This window comes from Grammomys surdaster, unplaced genomic scaffold (assembly GCF_004785775.1).
Source record: "Grammomys surdaster isolate TR1022 unplaced genomic scaffold, NIH_TR_1.0 191, whole genome shotgun sequence".
NCBI lineage: Eukaryota > Metazoa > Chordata > Mammalia > Rodentia > Muridae > Grammomys > Grammomys surdaster.
This window is the reverse complement of record NW_021604636.1, coordinates 7964271-7977223: the sequence shown is the minus strand read 5'-3', so window position 1 is coordinate 7977223 and position 12953 is coordinate 7964271. Positions and strand designations below refer to the sequence as shown.

At 40.3% G+C, this 12953-nt stretch overlaps 1 protein-coding gene across 16 annotated transcripts in view; it reads left to right on the top strand.

The window, feature by feature from the left end:
• Pkp4 (plakophilin 4) overlaps positions 1-12953 on the top strand; it is a 206894-nt gene that overhangs the window by 116332 nt on the left and 77609 nt on the right. For 13 of the 16 annotated variants that reach the window (XM_028769332.1, XM_028769318.1, XM_028769324.1 and 10 more), the window contains exon 3: positions 257-369. The exons of the other annotated variants lie outside the window; for them this stretch is intronic. Coding sequence is in view for 11 of the 13 variants with exons in the window: in XM_028769318.1 (XP_028625151.1) it covers positions 257-369 (113 nt within the window). In the remaining 2 variants the exon portion in view is untranslated. The remainder of the gene's footprint in view (positions 1-256; positions 370-12953) is intronic. 16 annotated transcript variants of the gene reach the window in all.

Genomic DNA, 12953 nt, shown 5'->3' with positions numbered 1-12953 from the left:
ATTAATGACAAAGAGGGCACCTAAGCATCTGCATGTTTTCAGTTCCAAACAAGAGCTGACAGTCAAGTATGCTCAACTCAGGCGCCCACATGTCCGCAGATGAGTGTTCATACCCTAGAACCCAAGTTGCCCAACGCCTTGCTGTAGCTTTATGTGGTGGGTATGTTCCTGTGTTTCCTGTGACAGATATTAATTCTTATCTGCCTGAGCAGCCAACCCGGTCGCCTTATATGCCTTTTATTTCCTTAACTCACAGGAGCTTCAGTTTCAACGACTCACCCGAGAACTGGAAGTGGAAAGGCAGATTGTTGCCAGTCAGCTAGAAAGATGTAGGCTTGGAGCAGAATCGCCAAGCATCGGCAGCACCAGGTACAGGGCCGGTGGCTCTCTCTTTATGCACCCAAATCACATGTCTTAGTAAGTGAGCAGGGCTGCGGCGACTGGCCCCGTAGTGTGCCGCTCCTGTTAACTTCCATTCTGAATGTGACACCAAAAATGTGTATTTACTTGCCTTGTGAGAAGCTGCTGACAACATTGATTATCCTTCAGTCGTGTGCTGAAGTGTTTGTCACGGCATTGGTAAGCCTTCTGAAACTCGGCACCTTGCATGCATGCCACTGATGGACACGTTACAGTTAATGGCTATCTGTTTGATAAAGCAAGTTGGATGGTGCTTGGGCAACATGCTGTAGATGTTTCAAACTAAGAAATGTTTCTGAGTGGTGTGGTTTAATTTAGCCTTTAGAAATGCCTTCAATTTACTTTCAGTTTTTGTAAAAATCTATAAAACTGCTATACACATCAATTACTCTGTGAAATAATCCAAAGTGTTCAAATATGGTAAGTACAGACGGAGGTAGTCAAATATAGTAGTTACAAAATGAGCATTTAATTGGGGAAACCTATTTAATAACAATTTTTGTTTTTATTTAAATGGCATTTTCTACTATTTAAAAAGATCACTGTTATATAAATTATTATCGTACACTCTGTGTGTTAAATCACTGCTTATCTGTAGATCTGCTTCTTGAAAATTACATGTTGCTACAAGCAGATATTATTTCTATCATTCACATTTTTAAGCTTGGTTACGTGACCTACACACTCTACCCCCGTCTCATCAGTTATTTGTAACTACTGAATTATTGTCCTCTGTGGCTCACTGGAGACAATGTCCTTTTGCTGAATAAGATGCTGCTTGTAGCTTCTCGGTTTTAGTTAGTGCTTGGCATGCTTTTTAAGCTCTTAGATTTGGTTGACATGCATGTTTCAGCCTCAGATGTGTATGCTGACAGGAGTTTGCAGTCCAGTATTTAAGACAGAAGCACGTAAATGAAGCCGGTGGGACTGCTTAAAGGTGCAGTAGTAGGAAGTAGTCATAGCCTTTTAAACATCTGGGAAGTCTTTTTTTCCCTTTTAAAAGTTTACGTTTGTTTATTTTGTGTGTTAATTGTGCGAGTGTTCATGCCATGGTGCACACATGGAGGTCAGAACAGCCTGTAGGAGATTGCAGGAGACTGCAGGAGATGGCTCTTCCCTTCTGCCATGTGTGTCCCAGGGCTCAAATTCAGGTCATCAGGTGTGGTGATGTGTATCTTTACCCCCTGAGCCATCTTGTTGGCCTAAACACTCTTTCATACTAATAAAATACTTACACATAAGCAAGGTGTAATATAAATGTTGAATTACACCTTTTGGTAGCCAATGAAATAATTTATCAAAGAAAGAAACATTTTCTTATCTGTAAAAAATCAATAGTTTTTTTTTGAAGGTATCATTAGTTTTAGCATTAAAAAAAAAGAAATCTGCAGATCCAGGAATATGATGTGGTATATGTTTTCAATAAGGACAAGTCAGATGAATTGAAAAATAGAATTTTATATTCATAAAAAAATTAATCCCCCATGTGAAGGGCTGGGAAGGATACCTGACCCTGGCAATAGCTGACTCAGAAAAATCAAATTTATCCTATTAAACTTCTAGAAATAATTTCCATATCAATTATATAAGTTGATATTTAGAGAAAATGAGATGTGGGGAGGAGACACTAAGCTTTAAGCTGCCTTTGCCGGAGGCTGGGAGTTATGAGACCCCAAGGTAAACACTGGAGTTGTGTTTAATTTCCATGCAGGGACCAAGGGATGAAGGCCTGGGTACGTATAAGTTGGTACATTATCTCATTAAGTTGTGTCCTTCAAAGGGTTACACACAAGGCCAACGCCATACTCATACAATGTATGGATTTGGAATCCTATCATAACTGTCCACATTATTCAAGAATCTCCATCTTTGGAACTGTCACCTCAAGGGATGAGCTCGCAGTCAAGATTTTGTAAAACGCACACCCCAGTGGGGTTTTTTGGGTGCATGCCCTTTCACAGAAACATCCCCTTGTGATCTCTCCTTCACAGTGAAAGGTTCCTGAACACGAAAATAGCACGGACACAGAATATATCACTGAGCAGGGATGTCGTGCAGTTTTATGTGCTAAACTGTGTTACTGTGTTCTCATTTGGTAAAAGTTTGCATTAAAATATTTCTTGAGGAAAAACTTGACAGTGAGAAAAACTTAGTAGGCAAAGTCCAGTTTCCAGCTCTCCAAACTGGAAGCCATTGGAGAAAGTTTGAGAGGTGTGCATGGTAGGAGAGTAGAAAAGATGCTCACTGCAAAGTTGTTGGCAAAGGTAAAACAGTTAGAAGATCTTAGTTGTACATCAGGATAGAAGTAGGAAGTGAGCTACGAAGAGGTAGTCTAGAGTAGTTAAAATGATCTGTGTATATCAACATGGACATGTTTTCAACGCAGACTTTTGATTGGAATATGGCAAAACAGCCAACAAGAAAAAGGGCCAAAGAGACACAGAGAACTCATCATGTGCGTGCATGCAAGCGTGCGTGTGTGCGTGCGTGTGTGTGTGTGTGTGTGTGTGTGTGTGTAAGCCCTGACTTAACTTTGTGAGTCAAAGAGCTTCCAAAGATGTCGCTGAGCTCATTCTGTATGAGCCATGTACTCCTGGGTATGGGGCCCACCCCAATGAGACTCTTGGGGAAAACTAATTTTTTATTTTTGAATGGCTATCAGTTGGAGATTGTTTCTGGGTTAGGGATGAGGACTTGTGTCCACTTCTTTCAGCTCTAGGACCCCATCTGGAACAGACCCATGTGGGCCCTGTGCATGCTGCTTCGTTGTGAGTTCTCGTGTGCACGAGCCCTGTTATATCTAGAAGGCCTTGATTCCTTGGTGTCCTCCATCCCCTCTGGCTCTTACACTCTTTCCCCCTCTTTCACAGAGTTCCCTGAGCCCTGAGAGGAGGGACTTGATAGAGACCTCCTTTTTAGGACTGAGTATGCCAAGGTCTGAGGATAGCTGAGCAAGGCACTGATCTACAAGTAAAGCAGAATGTTGTTAGAAGTCTCTTTGTTGCTACGTCCTTTTAGCAGAAAAGTAGCATTTGGTTTTTGCCCAGGTCTCTGGCCTATCTAATCTCAGGTTCTAGGCTACCCAAGCAGATTTGGATATGGCTTCCTTCTCATGGACTGGGATGTAACTCAGATACGGGTTGGTTCCTCCCACAAGCTTTATACGACCATTATACCAGCACATCTTGTAGGTAGGTCACTCTTGTAGATCAGTGGATTTGTACCTGGCTTGGTGTTTACTTGTCTCCATTAGTTGTGTACAGAGTACCTTCCAGTACCTTGAATACTAGTCTATACTGGTAAAAGCTCTAGGTAGACATTAGTTTGACTCCTCCCTGTTCAATGAGTTGTGTAGGTATTGTCTTTAGCAGTGGTACCTTTCCGTCTGGTTTTGAGAGCTGGCAATAGCCTGGGTTGTTTGGGGGTTTCTAGGGGACCCCTTTGGCCAACAACTTAATCAGATGTAACCTATTCTTGGTACTGACATCGGGCCAGTACCTTGCTAGCACCTCATTCATTCACACAAGTAATGCTGGCCCTTGGTTATGGGGAACCTCATTAGTACATCCATAGAATGCTGTCATGGTGGATGTAGAACAGAATGAGGAGAATCTAGACAGCCAGACAGAAATGCCTTACAAAATCTTTAGAGTTACAACTAGAGACAAGGTTCTTTATCCCATGAACTCACTCAAGTCTCATCTCAGGTCAGAGGTCAGACTGCCTTGTGTTCCCAACACCCCAACTAAATGGCTAACTTCTTTCCATGGCCTTTCCCAAGTTCCTTGGGAAAAGCCGCTTCTCTGTGCCAATTAACATAGGGGTATCTCACTGTGAGGCAGTGAAGCCCAACCACTGCACACCGAGTGACTTAGCAGCCCAGCTCCCACCCAGATGCTCATTAAGTGCATAATGGACCTTCCTAAGGAACAGCAGCTTTGAGTTCATCAAGGTGCTTTGCAAGGGGCTTTTCTTCTCTTGCTGATCTTTGTATTTGCCTTCCCCACAACTTAAAGCTGCCTTCTAGAGGACCTACAAATGCAGTAGGTGCAGTTGCTCAGCTCTGAGGCCAGCATCACTGCACACCATTCAAAGACCATGTTAGAAAAGCTAGTAGTGGTGTTCTGTTGTGTCATATTAGAGACACTACCCCTGCATGCCTTCCAGCCCCTTGCTGTCCACTTTGGAACCAGAATGTAAAGATATAAATAGAAACTTGCTCTGAGATCAAGATCCCCTTTTTTGTCAGCCTCTTGATTTGTTCAACGGACTCTGAAATAGAATCCCTGCTCAGAACCAGGAAGCCGCCTATTGAACATTTTTCCCATTTTTGTAAAATGAGTTTAGTCAGAAAAATGTGCGTTTTATAACCAGTTATCTTCCTTAACATTTTTGTCTTCTAAAGATGCATCAAAAGAAAATAAAATGTATATTTTATTGGCTTTAGTTGTCCCAGTGTTTGCCATCAGTGTCCTCACTCTGAGCAAACAACTCCGTGGCACAGTGAACTCTGACTCAGGCACTTGCACTGCAGTTTGAACAGTGAACAGTTCACTTTCCTCGAACTTGAGCTCCATCTGGTCTGTGCCCCGCTGAGAACTTTAAAACAATCTCAAAGGAATGGCAAGATTTCCTATTAATCACCCCAGAAGAAGCAATCCAAACAAGGCAATGAAAAGCTAGTTCTATATGACTTTCTCTTTGTTTTATTTTCTTGCATTCTACCATATACAAGCTAGCCAGATTGATGCCTTTATACTGCTCCTGATGTGGATGTGATGGTGTCTTTACACAACGATGATGTATGCTACTAAACACGGTCACCAAACCTTGAAAGGCCCTGAAAGTAGACGAAGGTACTTATTCTGAGTGCAGTGTTAATATTTCATCTCATCCTAGTGCATTCGAAACATCTTTCAAAATATAGAAACTAAAAATAAAGTGTGAGGATTAGGGGAAAAGGGAGGGAAAATTTAGACGGATGAGATGGAGCCAAGATTAAAATAGAACAAGAAGAAGATGTATATGTAGCATGCTTTGTGTTGCTGAGGTCGCCAAGAGCCATTTTTGCTCTCAGCGTCCTAGCAGCCATACTGGAGACAGAAGCATGGAAGTGTGCACAAGGTGGAAACAAACCTCACTAATGAACGTCACGGTGTTAGCACCAGGCTGCTCGGCAGGATCCTCCCGTCCTGGGTGCCAAGACTACAGTGCTTTCTCCCGTGCCATCACATTGAGAGAGAACTGTTGGGCCTACAGTGGTCTCTGCCAACAAATTGCAAAAACAAGCTCATTGGGCCGTTTCTCATTGCTAAATGGAATATGGATAGATGAAATGGCACTTTTGCTAAAAGTAATTCCCCTGGGGACCAATCCTGACTTCCAGGTTGGCTCAGGGTGATATGTAGCACATGTAGATAGATGAATTGCTTTCAGGTCGGCTGAGCAGGCAGCCTGCCATGACTGTTTCTGTCTGCATAGGTTTTGAGAGTCATGTGGGGCGAGGGATGCTGAGATGTGAGGTGTCCTGTGTTGCAGTTCACTGCACAGGTGTGTTATATGTACATCAATGACAAAAATGGCTTCCAGGAAACACTACACTATACACAGCACAGGAGCCACACAGAAAACTGTGTCATCTGAAGCGTCTATGGCAGATTTTGATGAACAAGAACACAGTGAGCTCTGACTCAGGGTTGTACTGCAGTTCTAACAGGGAACAGTTAGCTGAGTTTAGGTTTAACCCAACAAGGTGAGGTTCTAACAGGGAACAATTGGCTGAGTTTAGGATTAACTCAACCAAGTAACAGTAGAAAGACCTAGCACTCGCCACAGGAAAGCCACCTGGACTCCATGCCCACCCGGTCACCATGGAACCTGCCGTCCTGTGCTCCCAGGAGCATGGAGAAGGTGGAAGGAAGAGGGTAGCCAAGACCATATTCTCAATCTGTATTTTATTGACTACGGTTAAATAATGGTCACCTTAGAAAATTTGTAAAGTACAAGTTAAAAATAAAGAGAAAAATCCATAATTCTGCCACAGAGATAACTACTATATTTAAAAGGCAAGTGTATTGAAATATAAATCGCAGCAAATCCAGCCTGTGTAGTACAGTTTTCTGGTCTCTAACTCACACAATTGGCACAGAATTGTATGGTCGCCTCCACAGTCCACAGAGTATTTCATCATCCTCCCCAAAATGGGACAACTACTTTTAAAAGCTTGCTGCATTTCTTTCTGTTCAATTTTTTTCTTTAAATGAAAGTAATTCCCCATGAGTGGCCTTTCACCTTGTTCTTTAAGTTGCACTCTAACGTGCCAGACTTATTAGCTGAACAACTTTTAATGGCCCTCACTTGTCCAGAAGAATCCCAGGGAAGCAATAGCTCAGAGCCCAGGGACGCTCATTTGGCAGCAGTTAGAGATTTCTGGAGTCGTCCGATGGCAGGTGCACAGTGAGTGAAGAGGTGGCCAGGGAAAATACTACCAGCTGATGAACTCAGCCTTCGGGTCCACAAGGTATGGCCTGTGTTCACATCTCATTCAAGCAAGGAAATTACAGTAGCTGTTCATCTTGCTGGGTCACAAAACCTGGCAAGGATAGAAAATGCAGTTAGGGTGGAGATCAGTGAGTGGAAATATGAGATGACTCTTAAGGATTGCTACAGAATTTGAAGGGTGGTAAGAGACTCAAGAACCTATTGTGCTGCCCAGAATCTCACCGTAACTGCTGCCCCTTGCTTCTCAGTTACTTCTAGATAAGTTTTAGATGGTGAAAGTATGTGTCTTTGCAAGCTAGAGATCTGTCTCTCATACTTTATCTTGTAAACATTTTACATCAGTATTGGAAGTTGTGGTTTGTTGTTGCTGTTGGGTTTTGTTGTTGTTGTTTTGGGTTGGGTCTTTTTTTGGGGGGGGGGTGTTTCGAGACAGGGTTTCTGTATGTAGCCCTGGCTGTCCTGGAACTCACTCTGTAGACCAGGCTGGCCTCGAACCCAGAAATCCGCCTGCCTCTGCCTCCCAAGTGCTGGAGTTAAAAGCGTGCGCCACCCCTGACCAGCAATATTGGAGTTTTTAAAAGGCTGATAGTTGCAGACTTGATTTTTATTTTCACACATGATGTCCAAATGCACTTAGTCTTGATTGGAAGCACAGTGTTCTTTTGCTGCTGCTGCTGCCATCTTAAAGCTTCTAGACAGAAAAATGCTGTCCTTATAACTGCATAAAGGAGAAGTGGGCAGGGGTAGCAATGTTGATATTAATGACATCACACTCGCCCCAAGATTCTCTCCCAGCTTAGTTTAAAGCCCTGGTCAAGTAGAACTCTTAGTTCTTTCACAAAAGGTCATGCAGCTTTGACAGCCGGTCTTCTTATTGCCACTTAGAAAAAGAACTGTTAGTTTTTAATGAAAAGAGTTGATTCCCCAAGGCCACTAGGGCACTTGGAAAAGTTTCATGGTTTTGCATTACATAGGGTCATCTGGTGCCTGTCAGGCTTCTGGTGATACCATTAAAAATTCTGAAAATGTTTTGGGACTGAAGGTAGCAGAAAACGTTTATTTGTGATTCAGATCTTTATTCAATATCTTTTAAATTACTGTGAAATAAATTGCCTCAAGTAATGCCTTTTGTAAAATAAAGAGTCTGATAACATAGTCTGTTCATGACATTTCTTACTTCCTTCATTTACCACTTTAGAAAGATAGTTGATAGAATTCTGTCCCTTGAACATTTATTTTTGGCTTCTACAGCCAAAACTTGGGGGATTTTTTTTTTTTATTGTTAGATCATTGTTTTAATGCTATAATTTCACATCGACTTCAAATTCTAATTTTTCAAAGTACAGAGATCAGTTTGTTTTAGTAGATTCATAAAGGTGTTCTTCCATAGCATTCTTGCCCGACTGGGGCTACTTCCTGTGTCTGTGACTCTATGCTAGAATATATACATATACATAGAATATATACATATACACATGCATACATACACATGTGTGTGTGTGTATATATATATACACATATATATATATATACACACACATATACATACATATATATATATATATAATATTACTATGCATTTGGTCCTTTAGATCTGACATCTTTCACTTTGTGCATTCAAGGTTTGTTTATTTTCTATATAGCATGCCATTTTATTTCTAAATAATATTGCATTATGTGGACATACCACGTTCTCCTTGACAGTTATTATTGGCCATTGTGAGAGTACTGCCTCTGACTTTTAGGGGAAAGCCCATGGTGTTTGCTTCCATCCTTCTCGAGTTAGGTACTGATAAACCCTGGGGAGATTGATTCCTTTGGTCCTGTCTGTCCATCCTCCTGCTTGACTCCAGTCTCTCTCTCTCTCTCCTGCTCTCTGTTACTGCAGTCATCCTTTATTGCTGAGCTACCCATCTGTGCATAGTAGGTCAAGCTATTTCAATGCTGCTGTGCTTATTAATTCCTTTATGTCCTATTGGATCTGGTCACTAGTCAAAGGTCAAAGCTTCCTAACTTCATTTCTAATCAGACTAAATGAAGAAAAAACACAAATTACATTTTAATGTAATTCAGAAATATTCTTTGGGATTTCCATAGTATTTATCATGTAAACTATAAAACAAAATTTACTAACACTGAATTATTATGGCTGAACTCCCATTAAAAGCAATAGAGTCCCACACAGGAAGGACAGAAATGAGTCTGCTGGCCTCGGCTCTTCAGAAGTCAGCTTTAACGTGGTTAGCTCATCACCATGTTTCCATGTTTCCAGAAGACATTTTTAATTACTGCTTCTCATGCCACTCAAGCCGCAAGTGGATTTTTTCCGATGGCTGGTGCACACATTTGATGTAGTCTCTGTGGGCCACGAGACATGAGACAGTATTCCTAGACACTTACTTTAACTAAGAACACCATCAAGTAATGTCGGAATCGTTAGCCAAATATTTTTCATGAGAAATAAAATGTGTTATGAATCCAGAACATTATACAGCAAAACATTCTAATTAGAGTGTAAAATTATTCTAAAATGAATTCACCATTTCTTAGACTGAACATTTAAACATGTTAAGTGGGTGATGTAGCCGTGAGGACCGCATATACAGACTGTTTATAGTTAGCATCATAATTTCAGGTTATTCTAATACCTTTGAGTAAATATGAAAGCAGCCCAGCTGTATTAATTTTTTCTAATTAATGAAGAGTAAAATATCTTTTAAAACTTCAGAAGCCCATGTATGTAAAATATGGGTTCCATGCCATTATCTAATTCAAGAAACTTTTAATGACGGTAACATTATTCCTTTTCTGCAGTTTTCATAGTTTATATTCTATAATTACTAGTTGTAAATCATTTAACATTAGTTATTGAACCAAACTAATAATAGCCTTGCCTCTATCTGTATATATTTTTAAAGTTATATATATATATATATATATATATATATATATATATATATATATAAATAATAGATAGCCACTTTGAAGTTGTCAGTGTTTGTAATATTTAAGAAGTACAAAAAATACCAATTCAAGAGATGTGGCAACTATGAATATTTATACACAGAATTCAAAATTACTGAAAAAAATGTTACATTGACTTTAATTTTTTTCTATAAAAGAAAAATATTAAATCAAAATTCAATTTTTTCCTCACTCTTTATGTTATAGCTAGTATATTGTCTTCTAACGTACTTTGTGTACATTTTTACTAACTATACATCATTCATGTGGATAGCATTTTCTGTTTCTTTTTAAATGTGCACATTTGTGGTGATGAAGAGATGGCTCAGTGGTTAAGAGTGTTGGCTGCTCTCCCAAAGGACCCTGGTTTTGGTTCCTAGTGCACACAGGGTGACTCACAACCTCTGTACCTTCAGTTCCTTGTGATCCGAAACATCTTCTTGCCTCCTCAGGCACCAGACACTCATGTGGTACCTAAGCATACGTGCATCCAAAACACCCTCTACATAAAACTGATTAATTTATATGCACAAACAGCATATTCTATGTAATTATACATTTTGCTTTTTCTTCCTGAGATATGTCCACACTGATACATGTAGATTTGTTTTTAATACTGCTATATCACACTATTAAGCTGTTGGGCTCTTTTCTGTTGAAATTAAAAGTTGTAAAAAGTGAACATTTTTAAACTAAAATGAACGTTCCTTTTAAATTCATCTTTACATATATATCATGCATTATATAGTGTTAGTATGTGTTTTAGTAATGATCACACCAGACTGCTTGGTATCTGTCACCTTAGGCATTGTCACCATTTATTTTGGGAGGTATTGAACATCTCTACTAGCCATCTAGATTTAAAATTAGTTCCTTCCAGCCAGTCATCTGCCCTCTTACCCCACATTTGGGTACTGTGCTGTGTAACACCACACCCCACACATTTCCCAACTTTTGGATAAACTTTAGCTTCGATGTGTAAGTCAAAGCATGGTATATTTGTCTTTTTTCATCTGCCTTGTTTTACTTAACACAATATCCTCCAAAACTAAAATCTTCTTTAACAATGAATATTTTTTTAAAGTGTTTTCTGTTTCACATGTGTGTGACTCTGGAACACCCTCCTGGAAGGGCACATTTCTACATTTGTGCATTTATGTCATGTGTGGGGATGGTAAATGTGTGCAATGTCCAAGCATAGCTGTCCCAAAAACGAGGACAACGTTCAGGAGTCAGGCCTTCCCTTCCATTCTTTGCATTGCAGGAACTGATTGTGGAAGGCTTGGCAGCAAGTGCTTTTCCTCCTTGAGCCTTCAGGCTAGCCCAAATTTACTTTTCAAAGATGTTTCCTGTACTTCTAAGGTTTCGTGGCTTTTACATTTCATATTTTTATCCCCAGTTTATCTGGAATTGATTGTCTATGTGCAGAAGTCACAGGAGAAGATCTGATATATGCTGACTCTGAGGACAGTATCTCACTAAACCTGGAGGTTGCCTGATGCAACAGATCTGCATGTGTCTTCTTAGAAATTTCCACTCTACTAAGGCAATCCCTGTATAATTATGCAGATACCGAAGTACTTAACATGGTTGTAGACACTATATACTTTGGGAGAGTTCTGTTCAACAGATTGCACTGGCTACCCAGGCTGTATCCTTGCTTATTGTATCCTTGAGTTTAAAATGTGTTTTGTTTCTAGTAATACAGTAGAGAAGAGAATTGCCACAGAACTGCTCTTGCAAGTTTGACAGTCACATTAGCAGGTATTAGGACTCATTATCCTATCATTGCCCAGTAAAGTTTGATTTCTGGTTTGGTTTGATTTGGTTTTCATTATTATTGCACACCTGACTAACATTAAGATATCATTTTCCCCTAACAATAGTATTTTCCACAGGGGCACCAATAAATAGCAGGGAAGACTTAAGGCCCCACCTCCTCTTCCTACTTGAGTATTATGTACCTATAGTCAATATAGGAAATGGGTTATAGGAAAGCCATTAAGCCCTTGGCCATCATCACTGTGCCCACTTGAAGCTGTGGAGGCTGTTGTTGCTTCTGCTAATTATACAGCCATGATATGGGAACTCGTGTAAGTCCCAGCTCAGAAATTCTGGAAAATAGCCTTGAAAACAGCACTTCACCTAATATAGCTCATGCCTTCGATTGTTTCAGGGAGAATGTTAGATACCTTCCCTTGGTTCATTTTGATCTTCAGCAGCTAAAAGATGGTCGCTGTTACGCTTGGCAGTCAGAGCAGACAGTGATGTGAGGTGAGATGTTTCCTTAGTCCTTCAGAGAACTGCTCAGCATTGCTCTAATCCAATGATATTTGGAAAAGAACATTGGACGTGTGATTATCTTCTTAAAAGTGAGGGCGATCTATCAGCGCATCTTCAGCAGTTAATCAGCTTGCCATAACAATGAACATGGCATGCCTGCCTGGGGAAAGGAAAGCCCTGACCCGTTCCCCAGCTCTGTAGTGTCTGAATTGTTCCTATAGCTGTCCTCCCTGGGGCTTCATGAGCTACTTAATAACAAATCAATCTGATCTGGTTTTGCATAAATTTTTGTTTTTCTGTTTCAGGTTTGTGTTCCTCCATGGTTAAATAGGGAGAAAAATGCTCTAACCCCAAAGGGAGAAAAGCCCTAGGCTCCAGAAATTCATACCTCAAAATCTAACATTGCACAATTGAAATGTTAGCATCCAACAAAAGCTTTGATAGAACATTTGGTTTGCATGGATTGGTTATCTTTAACAATGGTATGTGCATGCACTGTCCAGCTTTTTTTCTAAATGGAAAAGCAAACAATAACTAATATTTTAGGATTCTGTGGTCATTACTACAGCCTAGGTCAGTTGTTGGTTGATCCCAACGTTAGTTGTATTATCAACAGTAATGTTGGTAGGGCCACAAGAAATTCAAGTTACATTTCCAAGGGTGACACACTAGAGCTGCTACACAAGAGGTACAGAATGTAGAGGGCATCTTGTTCTCTGCAGTGACAAAATACTTCTCAGTCAGATGGTTGTTGAACAGGATATAAAACAGTCCCACAGTATATG